This window comes from Fringilla coelebs (assembly GCF_963513975.1).
Source record: "Fringilla coelebs genome assembly, chromosome: 6".
NCBI lineage: Eukaryota > Metazoa > Chordata > Aves > Passeriformes > Fringillidae > Fringilla > Fringilla coelebs.
This window is the reverse complement of record NC_140034.1, coordinates 43,977,498-43,992,546: the sequence shown is the minus strand read 5'-3', so window position 1 is coordinate 43,992,546 and position 15,049 is coordinate 43,977,498. Positions and strand designations below refer to the sequence as shown.

Sequence of the window (15,049 nt, the reverse complement as noted above, 5' to 3'; positions counted from 1 at the left end):
GCGGAATGGACAAGTTACTGTGCAAGTTAATATCAGAACCGAAAGGAGGAGCTAAATATTTGTGCTGTGCTTTTTTTAATGTGTACATAACAAGAAGCCTTTTTAGTGGCCTAATGAAACCTTTTGTGAGGAAATAGTGACACCCAAAGTTTACCGTGAACTGCTGTGAGTGTTGGATAATTTATCTCTGCACCAGAGAGCAGGTAAAAGAAACAGGAGACAGAGAGCAAGTGTTTTGTCTTCTGAGGGGGCTGTTAGTTTTTGAGCTGATACTATTGTGATGTTATGAAAGTAATCAATAAAATTCTTCTGTCCTGTTGCTTTGTTAGAAATCTATGCTAGCCTTTGTTTGACTGTTGAAATAATACATTAAAAAAAGACCCAACAGATTTAACTCAGTATATGAGGAAACAAGTTCATGATCAAGCTCATGTCTCATCTACTTTCTGTCAGCATTTTAGGAAAGGATGTGGTCAACTGCTTTGAAAAAAGAAAACTGACTTCCACCTGTATGTCTCCCCCCTGAAACTGGGTGGTGTGACTACATTGTCAAATTTAAATTCAAGGCAGTTTCATTGACTCTTTTCTGGGTACTCTTCAGAGAATATTTTGTTACTACTTTATTTCTGAACAATGAAAAATGTGTTCTTCTAGCTCTAATGAGCCAACTGCAGCTGGTTTGACAGTTTGACACGCCTCAAGATACTGCTTGTATTGGTTCTTGAACATGCTAAATTTCTCCTTCACTTAGGATATCACAAGTCCAGTTATGGCTTCTGTGTTTCAGCTTGATCTTGACATTTGACAGCCAAGATTTTGTGAATGTACAAGTGGGCTCACCAGGTGACAGCCCTGTAGAACCATTCTTTCTGGAACAAGGAGGGAGAAGGGTGCAGGAAGGAAGTAAAACTTCCGGACTGATATCCTTGAGTGGTTGGGCTTTGTAACAACACCTCCTATAGCAGCTGTCCTTTAAAAATGAATCTTTCATTGTTGAAGTTACAAATTCTGTCCCTACCATCTTTTGAATACCTTTATATAAAGAGTTTGAGTTGCACAGGACCCCCTTGAGAGCATCTTATGACTGTGTAAACTGTGGACTTCTAGAAGTTTGTTTAGCTTGCAAAGAAGAATACTATGTACTTTTTTTGTTCTTTTTCCTTCTTTCCCCCCCCCCCCCCCCCCCCCCACTATACATTCTGGTGTTGAAGAATAGGAACTCAGAGTACTGTCATGCCATTTCTTTCTAGGAATAAAGTTACTTTAGATAGACAGTAGGGTAATTTTTGATATTATGTCCCTCCCATAATTTTTCTGGAATACCTTATTTATTTCATTAAACTAAAAAAACTAAATGAAATTCAGTGAGCATCTCAATTTTAACTTAGTCCACCCACAAAAAAAATCTGGTACATTTTAGGAGAACATCTGAGTAATAGTGAGTGTACCTGCAGCATATTTTATTTGTTGAGAATCATGCTTGAGACACAAGTGAAAAGCAACATGCGGGTATAGTAGGATGTCCATTTCCATCTTTAAAATACAGGATTCTGTGATTTATTTTGTGGGAGAAATTGCACTGCTTTGAGGCTTTACATGTTGGCCATCATAAGGTGGTATTGGTGAAGAAATTTATAGTAATGTGGGGTTTTTTTCCTAGCAACACTAAATAAACTTCTGTCTGTCCTGCCATTTTTAGTTTCTGGTGCATTGATTTCATGCTTTTGACAAAGTAAATATGAATAAAATCAGTGCAAGCTTATTCACTTGGTGGATGCCTGTAGGTAGCTATGAGTCTTAAAGGAATTTCCTTTTTCTTAATAACTGATTGCACTATTATTCTTCTAACAGCTGTCTTTTTTTTTTTTTGTCTGTCTGTGTTCTAGCAAATGCCAGATGTGAATGTAACGTGGGATGGGGAAGCCTGCAGGCGGCTGCAGTCCATTGACATCTCCATTGCCGTGGCAACGGACCGAGGGCTCATTACGCCAATCATAAAAGATGTTGCTGCCAAGGGAATAAAGGAAATTGCTGCCTCTGCAAAGGTGGGTCTGAAATGTGCAGCAGGCTGAGGAATGGAGCAGCTGTATGGTTTTCTGTAGCAGAAAATGTAGCGTGACCCAGATACACATCAGTAATAACAAAGGCAGTGTAACTAAAGCAGTTTCAGTGTTACTTACACTTCAAAATTCTTATTAATTTTGCAACTCCATTTTTTATCAACAGTAATATAGTGTTATTTAGTTGAATGGTGGCTGAACTGCTGAAAAATAAACCTGGACAGACTTTTGCAATTTAATATAATTGTAATTCTTTAATCCTCAAGAGAATGCTACTTAACACTAGTTTCATTAGTATTTCCAGTCTTGGGGTTTGAGATTTTGGGTTTTTTGTGTTTTTTCCCTTTCCCAGAAAATTTCTTGTGTCTGCATTTTCTACTCTATTTGCTCTTATATTATGGAACATATTTCTGTCTGCATTTTTTTCAATATGCAATTCAATTAAGCATGTAACATTAAACTCCTCAGACTAATGAGCAGTATTTTGCATAGACCAGGTGCCAGTCAGAGTGATATGTGGCAGTTGTTGCCAGATAAAGGAGTGGTTTTTGGCAGGCAAAAGTAGAATGAATGATGAAATGTCCCAAGACAGGCCATTTTTTGTCATTTAATGAGTGCTAATCAAAGGCCTGCAGCATCTGAGGAGGGCAGTGGAAGCAGATCCTAGGACATCAAAGTGTCCCCAAACTAGACACTCTACTGCACTTGGTAAATTCTTGTGTTTTATGTGAATCTATAGAAGCCATAATAGTCTGTGTTGATGGAGGGGAACAGCCAAAAAGTTGTGGCAGAAAAAGATGGGTCATACCACAAAACATTCATCAATGGGTGTTTTTAAGATTTTTTTTTGCAGTCCATATTGCTTACTTTATGCTGAATGTGTTGTGAAAACAATTCCTTACACTAGTAGCCAGTTGAGGAGGAAGGTCAGCTGAGATTGTTGTGGGGCTAGTGATAGCATGACAAGAAGAGAAGCATTATTCAGTGTTGTGCTTTCATTATAATCCCCAATACCTGTAATAGTGTGTAATATTGCAAACCTCTCTTACCACAGATCAACGTCCTGCAGTTCCCATGATGGAAATGCAGCTTCTGTTACATTCAATGGGGCCATGATAGTGAGCATTCCATTTGCCTTTCAAGTGGAATGTGTGTGACATAGGTGTCCACACCAACATCATTTTGCTTTTCAACTTCTTCACAGAATTACTGAAATAAACACATACCTGATGTGCACACACTGGAACTGCAGATGCTTCTCTGTCAGTCTCCCTGTAGTTTGGCAGGAGCTGTCTTTGTATAATTGCTTATATATTCCCTTCTGCTGCATGTTAATGTTGACTTCTTTCCAGGTCATATGCATCCTGCCACTGGATTGTCATCATTCAAATAATGCAATTGCACAAACGCATCATGCTTATATTGATCCTGTTGTGTGAATGCTGTTCCTATGGCTGTCTTCACTAATTATTCAGAGATGAGAAAAAGCCTAAACTAAAGCTTAGTGTATCCTTGTAACTTTGACGTGCTTATTATGAATTTTAAAATTTTGTACAGCTCTGTGATCTTATCTTGGAACATAGTGTGAACTTCTTGGGCTGTATTTGAAGCTTTCTTCTGTTGAATTTTAAAGAAAAATCTCACAAATGAAATGGAGATCATGGAAGGAGTGGCCTTAAACTACCTTTTGAAGGCTGCCTTTCTCTGGGAGAAATATTTTCATTCAATCTGGTAGAAAGTTCTGAAATTGTACCTGTCAGTTTCTTAAAACAAATATGTTAGGAATACTGTGAATTTCTCATCAATATTTTGCTAGATAATCTAAAACCACTAGGGAGAATGGTGGTTATTGTAAAAACTGGAACAATATTTGTAAGGTGAGAGAGCAGCTTTTATTGAACAACAGTATTGGTGGAAAAATGAAGTTTTGTGTCCTAGTCTCTTTGCCAAATCATTGCAGATACAACAACAGTGTTGCTGAGGTGTTTCCCTAAATCCAAAAGCAAGTGGCTTTTGCTTACTTAATGTCTGTATGGTACTTAAAATGTCTTACTGAAATAAAAAGAATTAGTCTATTACAACCCACTAATTTCTTTGTTTTTTCTGCCTGTTTTCTTTCGTTTTCTTTAGGCTCTAGCAAAGAAGGCCAGAGATGGAAAACTGTTACCAGAAGAGTACCAGGGAGGATCTTTTAGGTAAAACTCTAGCCTCATTTAATACATTCACCATGGGTTGAGAACTGTTTTATCCTCAGCTATTCCACTATCATTTAATGCATTGCTTTTAAAATCTTGCTCTATTTAGGATGAAACTCCTTGTGATGATTGTGAGGGTCAAACCTAGACTGAGTGTCTTGTATCAGGGGGAAACAATTACCCTGCTACAGGTTCATTTCATCTATATTTGGCACTGGTGAGGCCACATCTTGAGTCCTGTGTTTAGTTTTGGTTCATCCCCACAAAAAAGACAAGGTCCTGGAGTGTGTCCAGAGAAGGGCAGTGGAGCTGGTTAAGGGTCTGAAGCACAAGTCTTGTGAGGAACAGCTGAAGGAACTGGGATTGTTAAGTCAGGAAAGACCATACCACTCTTCACTCTTTCTGCCTAAAAGGAGTGTGGTTGTAATGAGGTGTGGGTTGGCCTCTTTTCCCAGGTAGTAACAGGAGGAGAGGAAATGGCTTCAAGTTGCACCAGGGGAAGTTTAGATTGGATATTAGGAAAAAAACTTCATGAAATGTCAAGCATTGTAACAGGTTGTCCAGGGAAGTGGTTGTCACCATTCCTGGAAGTGTTCAAAAAGCAGGTGGATATGACACTTCAGGACCTGGTGTATGGTGAACATGGCAGTGGTGCCATTTGATGGTTGGACTGTGCCATTTAATCTTTTTTCCACTCTTTGCTGTAACTATAGCCAGAAAGGAGGAGATGGTGGGCCAGCTTTCTCCACAGACAACTTGTCACAGAAGAATCCAAGCCTTTTCTAATGTACCACTTTACAGGTTGTGACATGGACAGAAATGTTTTCATGTGATACCTGAGTGATACCTAGATGCCCAAATTTTATTGCTTAGTGGATACCAGCAGCCATTGTAACTTGCAGTTGTGAAGTTCAGTCTAAAAGACATTTGGCTTTAGAACAGGGACAGGCAAAATATATTTAAAGACATTGTTTTACTGGCTTACTTTCTGGCTTCACTGTGTGCAGTGCAACACTACATTGCTATAAAGAAATGGGACTTTTTAAAGGGTGCATAATTTTTAATTGCAAAATTCCAAACCCTTGAGAGTCTGAATGTGCTCAACTGAAAACAGTTCCAATCTATTTTTAACTTAATGGGTTTTGCCTTGGAGGGAATTTAAATCATAGTAGTTCTTGTATACAGATTTTTTCTTGGAGGGAACATGTAATTGCTGATATTACTGAAACTCTTTTCTGTTTTATTCAGTATCTCCAATCTGGGCATGTTTGGTATCAGCGATTTCACAGCAGTCATAAACCCTCCTCAGGCCTGCATCCTCGCTGTGGGCCGAGCAAGACCAGAGCTCAAGATTGTGGAAGATGAAGAAGGGAATGAGAAACTTGAACAGCATCAACTCATGACAGTGACTCTCTCGAGTGATGGTCGAGTGGTGGATGATGAACTGGCTTCAAAGTTTTTGGAGACCTTGAAAGCCAATATAGAGAATCCAATGCGACTGGCCTTAAATTAAACTCAGTGAAGATTGCTTCCTGTTTTGACAACATAGATAACTATTATATACTTAGGGTTGCTTTTCTGTATAGAGGAGTAAATAGCTGAAGATGGACAGTTAAAAATATTTAATTTATGAATTAATGTGAAACACTCATGATTTTAGTCTTCTGTAACAACCAGGTTTCGTACTGTAAAGCTAAAAGACTTTGAAGTTAACAGACCACGTTTCTTTAAACACATAGTACCAATGGCACATGTTTGCATAGGAAAGTCAATCTCATCTGTAAAAAAACCTCAATAAAACTTCATGAAATATAAAAGGGAATAATAGAATAATTTGGGTTGGAAGGAACTTGTAAAGGTTGTCTAGTCCAGCTTCTCCTACAATGACCAGGGATGTCTTCTGAGCCCCACCCACCCTGACCTTGAATGTTTCCAGAGATGGGAAATCTTCTGCCTCTCTGGGCAACCTGTACTGTGTTTTACCACCCTCACTGTATAAATCTTCCTTATATCTAGTTTGAATCGACCTGCTTTCAGTTAAAGCTATCACCCCTTCTCCTATTGCAACAGGCCCTGCTAAAAATTTGTTCCAGTCTTTCTTAAAAGCCTACTTTAAGAATTGAAAAAAACAGAACTTAATTGTGCAAGCAGTGTTCTCATAGAGGTCCCAGTATGAAAGGTCAAATTTTGCACAGTGAGTAGTTGCTGATTAATGCTGTTCTTTGCATGGATGGAATGTAGATGTAAGTAGAAAGTGTTTCATCATCAGTGTATATCGAAATGTAACTCGGAGGCTCAAGTGCAGTGCCCTGAACTTTAACAGAATTGGATTGGTATCTTTCTTACATATAAATATGGAACCACATATTGCATGTAAATGTTATGAAATAACTGTGTTTACAGGACCTCATGAGAATATAAATTGTCAATAGAATTATGGGAGTTTGTCTTATTCTGGTTTGTGCAATTGCTTTTTCCTAATGATTTGTAGGAATTAATTATGGCAGCAGCTCAACAAGTAAACAGCTACTTGCAAGACAGCCTTTACTTTAAACTGAGGTGAGAGCTTTTGATAAATGAGTTTGCTTCTTTTGTCATAAATTTCACAAACTATTAGTTTGACTGGAGAGATTTTTGATTACCAGATGTAGTTTACTGTGCAGGAATGGTCATAGTCATTCTGTATTTCCAAGAGTTTTTTACTGATAAACCATATTAAAGATTGGTTCCTGAGGATTAATTTTCAATTTGAAACTATTGACTTCCAATTTTTCTAAAGCGGTTTGTTAACCTCATATTACTGTGGAAAAAAAAAAAAAGGACTAATTTCTATATTGTCCTTAATGTACAAGAAGATCTCATTATTTGCTGAATCTCCTCTGCCCAGGACATTTTTCAGATTATAAATCTGATTTCCTGCTTTTCACTTGTGCACATGTTTCTGCAGTGGTGCTGTGTGTTCCCTGGCACCCCTGGGTGGTGCTCCCGCAGGTGAGGGCTGCACGGCTGCTCTGTGTCGCTGAAGTTCTGCATGCGCTGCGATCCCTTCTTGCCAGTGCTTTTCCTGCGCCCTCGGAGCCACTGGAAGGCGCTGTTGCATGTAAGGATGGGATGGGACGGGATTTGTGTCCGGCTCAGCCGCATGGGTGCTCTCATCCGCTGTGCTCTCCCAGCAGGCAAGGCAGCTTCTGCCGGTTAAATAAACCTTTGGAGCCTCGGAACTGGGCAAGGCTGACACAAGGTTGAATTGCAGTTTCTTTATGCCTGCCTGCTTTGCCAGCATTGTTATTTGAAGCAGATATAATTTGTCAGTCATCAGCCTGTGAAGGAAATGTGTGGCGTTCAGATGGGTGATAGCAGTCAGATCTCCTTAATTCAGAGGAAATTGTACCCTTTGGCAGCATCTAGCACTTTAGCAGAAGTGAGACAACAAATACGTGCCCATACAGATTAAATATTCAGTATCTTCTTGATGATTTGGGATAGGAACAATGGGTAAATTGCCAGAAAGTGAATGATTGGTAATGAGTATGCTTGATTTTGAAGCAAATTTTCCTCAAAGTAAAATTTGCACAGATAAAAAATTTAGCTTTCTGTATTTTATTCTTTCAAATATCTTCTGCCAGCCTATTCTTTACATACCAAAGCAAGAAATACAATGAACAAATCTACTTTTATGAGTATTTTTTTAAAAAAGCATAGAAATGGAGTATAATATGTGCTGGAAATGTGTGCTTTTAGGATACATACTATCTTTGTACCAATTTCCATTGCAGGAGGCATGATTGGATGGAAAAAAAGCTATTTTGGACTTAATGATTGTTATGGACTTAATGTTGGAATTAATGATTGTAAGTATTGAATTGTGTGTCACACTTTAATCCCTAATTACAATGTCAGAATATTTGACTTTTGGACATTTTTTTTTCCTGCAATCTACTCGTTCTAAAATAAAATTTCTGTAATTCCTGCTTGATGCTCTATCCTGCACCTCAGGATACAGTTGGCTCTTTTGGCTGTCAGGGCACACTGCTGACTCATATGCAGTGATGTTCTATTCTGTTTGTCCCTAAAATGTTGAAGGCGTAGAAAGCAGATTCCTCTAAGCCAGTATAGCAGTTACTTTCAGTTTATCAGGTTTTTTCCTCTTTAATCTATTATGGATGTATCTTTCAGCATGTTCTTTAGTTAAGCATAAGTTTTGAACTTTGAACTTGGGATTTCTTTCTGTGTAGTCATGCTTGAGTGAAGCAGGAGGATGTTCATGGTAGCCTGCTAGAGATGTGTAGAAACATGTCCAAGAAACACAGAAACTCAGGATCTGGATGAAATCAGCTGTTGATTAAACGGGTGCAAATCACTTAGTGGAAGCTACAGGTTACTTTGCATGCTTACTTTACAAAATCTGCATCTTTCATCTTTATCAGGGAAAAGCCATCACTGTTTGCTTGAACTCTGTTTGCGCTCCTTTGCTTTTACGTCAATTTTGTTTCAACTTGTCGGTGTCGTGTACATAATTCAGCTACAATAACCATACTGTTCTTTCCTTTCTCCATAATAATGGCCCTACCTGGCAAGTTAAACATATGAGAAAATAAGTAGCTGGAGAATGATGGACATTTCTGTTTGTTCAGTACCTCTTTTAAGGAAAGTGATTCATGCTACATTAATGAATGCCACTAGTTATCTCCTTAAAAGATAAGAAAACAAGAGAAGATTCCCTTTTATACTTTGGAAGTTTTTCTTGTGTCCTAGACCTAGACAGGAAGAAAGTGTGGCTGTGGACGTTGTTATTTCTGCTCACTGTTGTATGAAGAGTGAAGTGAATTGTTAAAGCAGCAGATCTTTCCTGCAGTTTCATGATTTTTGCATTGTCTGTGTGATGTGCATTACAGTACACTCTTCAGTTTGGAGGGATCGGATCAATTGAAAGATACTCTCCATTGACCTAGCCATCAATTAATTCTTGTTTCAGTTGCCTATTTTAAGAAATAATTATGTTTCATTTTGCAGCTTTGGTACACTTTTAATTTCTTCTCTGCCAAATAAATTATAAGCTTACATATCTGAGGAGGCTGTTTGTGCAGATGCTTATACTTGCTGTGTCACGTCCCAGTCTGCATTAGCAGCTGACTTTCTGGAGGTTTCCACAGACAGCAACATGCTGTTTCCTCCTCCTTGCCTGGAGAACAGGAACTGATCCCTGGGTTGATCAGGAAAAGAACTCTTCTTACTCTCTTCTGAAGTTTGAAACTTTTGACTTATAGTGTGACTTTCAACCTGATATTCTGAGTGCAATATGTTACCTGCTCATTCTAGGATACTAGGAAAGAATTCTACAAGAGCCTTTACTATTCCTTTAAAGAACAAACAATGCACAGATTCAAATGAAAGTAACATTCAAATTCCACCCCCACCCCCAAGAGTATTTAGAGAGAGAACTAATTTGCAGTTATCTTGGAGTCAATTCAGAAGTTAATTGGTTGCGCCCAGGGAAATTCATCAGATTTTTTAACACCTTGCATTTCCCTGTTGACAAATAGAGAGGAATTACAACTTTTTCAGGTAGGTTTGGAGTCTTTTCTCTGTCCATTCATATTTTGAACCTACTATAACTATCGCAGTCTTCAAAGCAGGTGGTGTCTTACTCGAGCTCATAATGAGGGCTAGCGATTCTGAGTGGCTCCCAGGCTGGAGCAGAAGAAACATTTCTGGATATGTGAAATTATCTGAAACAATGCTCTAAGGTACCTCCTTGGCTGCTATCCATATGCATTTGAATGCTCTCTGACAGCTGCAGACAGAGCCTACAGAGGGTCGAGGCCCTCTTACTGAAGTGGATATAATACTCATAGAAGTGATTATTGAAATTCACCTGTCAGAGCTTTCTCAAATATTCACATGGCTTAAAATTTAAGTGTAGTCTGAGCTGAGAGAGGCACTTTAGCCAAAGACTAGATTTAAGCAGTTGCAGGAAGGCATCTTTAATTTTGAAGACAATCCCTATTGTGGAGATGAAAGAAAGTCAAAATAAAGGAGTCTTTTTCACCTGTATTTGAACAGTATTCTTTGTGTAAGCATTATCTCTATTTTATACATTACCAAGGAGTGCCTGGATTTCTTTAAGCCATAAAATATAAGCAGATTATCTGACTGTGTAATTGTTATAGGCAAACTCTAAAGGAAATAATATTTAAAACTTTAATGTTCCATAATGCATTAGATAGGGAATTTTACTTCTTGGACCTCCTTTTAAAGGAAATGCATAACTCCCATGTGTGTGAGGGCCTGTGTACAATGTCTGTATGTGCAGAGAAGGGTGGGTAAAGACCATTTGCTGCTTTTTAAACCATGTTTGTTAAAGCCTTTCAGATTTTGGCTACAGGATGAACAGAGGCAGGCTTCTGAATTTCCCTGCTGAGACTTCAAGATTTCTGCTTTAATGTTCGTGTTTCGATGTGTGTGTACAGGTACAACACTGGGGGAGGCCTGAGAGAAACCTGCCCTGATTACATTTGAAGAGAGTAATTGCAACATTGCATCTGTTGCTCAAACAGTGATGAGACAGGTGCAATGATGGCTGGGAGCAAATACTCTTGGCTAAGAGAGACACCCTGAAGAATCTGTGAAGCAATCTTTGGGTGAGAAAGCAGCCTTCCCTTGTACCTGCCTCATCACAGTATTTTGGAGCTGTGGAGGGAGGAAGAGTTGTCTTTTGTGAGAATAATTTCTCCAATTGAAGAGGTTTTAAACCTTCTTTTTTTGTTATATAATAAAAAGACATCTAACCAAGTGAAACCTGCAATAGTTGCATAAAACTCAACTTACAGATAAATCTAACATAGATTACAGATAAATCTAACATATCTGATCTACGAAAACATGTGGTATTGGGACTGATTTAGGCATAGGCTAAGCCATTATTTTTCTCTGTGCTTTTCTAAGTATGAGTCCAGTTTAATTTTTAAGCTGCCTAGTGTGGTAATTTACCTCCTGTGGATGTACACTATGTACAGCTCAGTAGTGTGTGTCTGTGTATACTATTCAAATCAAACTGGTCATGTATGGTAATTGATAATTTACTTTTAATTTCAGAATTGTGACATTAATGCCACAGGAAATGCCACCTCTAAAATAGCAACAAGCAAAACAAACAAAAAACCAACCAACCAACCCCCCCCCCCCCTCCTGAATAGCTATAATCCTCCACTGAGACAAGTTTGCCTAACTGGTGGCAGAAAGTGACATTAGGAGAGGAAAATGGTAACTCTGTGGAGAACTCAGTGACGTAAGAACTCTGGATTCATGCATAGCTAAACGCTGAGATGCTGGGGAGTGTTTGTTTTGAGGTTTTTTTTCCAGGTTTTAGATTAATTACAATACAGAGAAATGTGGTTTTGTTATAAGTGACAATTTTTTTCCCATAGCAACCACAAGTTCTAATTAAAAGTTCTAGAACACATTCTTTTGGCTCTGGAAGTTTTAGGGGTTTCTTCAGTTCTTCAGAAGTTCTAGTGGTGTTAAAAATAATTGTTTTCATGTGGTTTGCCATTATTTTTGTGGTAATTTAGAATGCTTGACTGGAGTTTCATAAGCAAAGAACAGATTAAACAACTAGAGATTGCAATTTTCTTTGCTTGAAGTATGTAACTGCTAGGTAAGTTTTCTGGAGTAAGTGCCCCTGTCACCAACAGTAGGAAATGTAAAGATGGCCTTTTTCTAGACTTTCAACCATGTGAGAACAATATCTAATTTCTTCTTGCTCAATTTCCTTTTTTCCCCTGTTAAAATTAGTTTCAATGTGCTGAAAGAATTAATGACCTAGTTTACCAAAACATTTATAAACACAATGATGTTTATACAAAATTTTGAATTATATCTACGCATAAAAATGTTTTCATTAGAATTCTGAAGGACATTCCAAAGACGCTCAATTGCACAAGTTTTGTTTCAGATGTAGATTTATGTCAGCAGTAAAGTGTATGCATAAAGATTATTTTAGTACTGACCACCACTTTTAAAGTAAGAGGTCATTTTAGTAAGAGGCCATTTATGTGTCAGCTGTTTAAATAATTTGAGGAATTTCTTATCTGGCAATGTGTAATCAGTTTTTACGACAATCCCAGAAAACCTTGACTCACCTCACCATGAAGTCCTAAGAATCTGTGTTATCTCTGAAATCCTTATACAAACAGACCTTTTTACAATAGAAGCATGTTTGGACTTGAAAGAAATCTTCAACTTTTTTTTGAAGCCAGTGAGGCACCAACTTTCTGAGAAAGTTAAATTTTTGTGAGTTTCTGTCTATCCTTTTAGTGACTGTTTTCTTGCTAGTATGCAGAGAATGTAGATTTCTGAAATAAAAATAGTGCTGGGACTGTCCACAGAGGTGCCAAGAGACTGAAAAGATTAGGATAGCAGCTCCAACTACATTTTAAAAGGTGTCTTTGGCTTCCAGTGGTAATATCAGTGAGGAGGCCCTTTGTGTTCATGTGTCTCTTGGGGCTGCCTCACCTCTTTCAAGTAATCAAACTGAGAGAAGACACAGAAAACAACTGACCACACAGCAGGAAGCTGAAGCATCTCAAATGTTTGCAGGGAGTCCTGGCTAAACAGGGAGGTCTCTGCTGGCTGGAATCCAGCAGAAGTGTCACCCATCTACAAAAGGGGTTGGAAGGAGGGTTTGGGGAGCACAGGTCTGTGAGCCTGACCTCAGTGCCAGGGAAGGTCATGGAGCAGGTTGTCCTGAGTGTGATCACACAGCACGAGCAGGGCAGCCCGGGGATCAGCCCAGCCAGCATGGATTGGGAAAGGGAGGTGCTGCTTCACCAACCTGATCTCCTATGACAAGATGACCTGTTCAGTGGATGAGGGAAAGGTTGTGGATGGATAGGTTGTGGAGGAAAAGGTTGTGGATACCTTGACTTTAGTAAAGCTTTTAACAGCATTTCTCACAGCATCCTCCTGGAGAAGCAGGCTGCTCATGGCTTGGATAGGTGTTTACTGGGTAAACAATGGACTGGATGGCTGAGCCTGGAGATGGTGTGACTGGAGTTACATCTGTGCTGTCAGGCATTGCAACAGGCTGCCCAGGGAAATGATTGAATTGCCATCCCTGGAGGTATTAAAAGACATGTAGATGTGGCACTTAGGACCATGGTTTAGTGCTGGACTTGGCAGTGGTAGGTTTACATTTGGACTTGATCTTGAGGACCTTTTCCAACTAAATGATTCTATGATCTGGTTCAGCTACTAGGGGACATTTTAAAGATTCCAGAAACTAGGGTGAGAGATATTTTACCAGAGAACTAGATTTCTGATTTCCTTGTGCTGATTTCAACAGTGCCCCCCGTGCTGTATCTTAAATAATAAAAAATTCTCAATCACCAGAAATGTGAAGTCTGGGTGGTCCTGGGGTTGAGCTCATTCTGTTTGTGACTGAGATGATCTAGAGGCATTTGGTTTGTGTTTGTTAGATGTAGTTCTTGAAATTTCAGGCAGTTTGTGAATCTTATGGCAAAAACCTCACAGCCCTGCTGCCTCCTTCTCTGTAGCCCAGGCTGCTGTCCCTTCTCAATCATTAGGTCCACTTCCCACTGGCTCTGGATAACCCTTGCTTGTGCTGTTTCTCCCTGAAGATATCTCCTGTGCTTAACAGCACTGTGACAGAAACTGGTTGATATTTATCTTCACAGTTCTGCAAAAGGACTAAAGCAGTGGCTTTAAGGAAGAATTGGTGACTATTTTCTATATATATGTGTGTGTGTGTGCGCTGTTGTATTCATTTGCCTAGCCAGAAAACTCTTTGAATGGTCTGTTTTCAGCTAAGTACTGAAAGCCTGTGAAGCAGGGAGAAATATTAAGATTACTTTATTTCCTCCTTTGTAAGCTGTTCATGTAGTCCAGCAGGATTTGCCACTCCTTCTAAAGAATTCCTTTGTCTATCCATAAACTGGTTTAATTCTTTCAGATTCACTAAAGCAGGACTCATTAATGACATAATACGTTTTACATTTCAGAGCAGGGTACCTCTGACTGTTACCACATCACTTTGTTAGAGACTGTTCACTGACTGATATGTAAAATGCATTGTTGAAGCTAGCATGGTTTGTAATTTTATTCTACTGTTTTAATTTTTTTCTTTACCCTTCAAGCCATGTTGTGATTGTAGTGGCCCTTTACATCTGATTTAAAAAAAAGAAAAAAAAAAGCTATAGGAATAGGGGACAATAGCTGCTTTTCAGCAGTGGCAGCTGGAGACCAGATGGGATATCCAAAGGTGTGTAAAATAACACAGAGGCTTGCATGTAAACAACAAACTCATCGCTGAGTTACATCACTAAGCACAGAGAGAAACCACTGCTAGGTTTGGACTTGCCATTCCTTGTTTCCCTAGAGAATAAGCTTGAATGATTTTTTTTTAATTGGATGTTTGTTTTTTTGACAGGACCTTTGTACTTTCACTGTAAAAGTTAAGAAGTCATTTTGAATGCTATTCTCAACTCGATAACAAAGGATTAGCTGGAAAACAGCTTGATTTTGTTATTGTTCTGGTAGGTTTCAGATTTTCATAGCAGTGAACTGAATTTCAATGGAATAGAAACAGAAGACACTTTCGTCTTCAATTTTGATTAAATCTCATCCAGTCTTCAGCATCAGCTACTGTTATCTTTAACTTGGAGATTTGGATCATGACCTGAAGGGGAGGAAAGCTCTGTCTAGTGAGTCCTGGCACAAAACTAACTGTGTACAAATGACTGTTGAGTTTTAATTTTAGGCGCCCAGGAAACTCCA

The 15,049-nt window shown here is 38.8% G+C and overlaps 1 protein-coding gene across 1 annotated transcript in view; it reads left to right on the top strand.

The window, feature by feature from the left end:
* Positions 1-6,995, top strand: part of PDHX (pyruvate dehydrogenase complex component X) — a 33,469-nt gene extending 26,474 nt beyond the window's left edge. The window contains exons 9-11 of the mRNA XM_084207594.1: positions 1,887-2,045; positions 4,191-4,255; positions 5,504-6,995. Coding sequence (XP_084063720.1) covers positions 1,887-2,045; positions 4,191-4,255; positions 5,504-5,768 — 489 coding nt within the window. The 3' untranslated portion in view covers positions 5,769-6,995. The remainder of the gene's footprint in view (positions 1-1,886; positions 2,046-4,190; positions 4,256-5,503) is intronic.
* Positions 6,996-15,049: the final 8,054 nt, after the last annotated feature.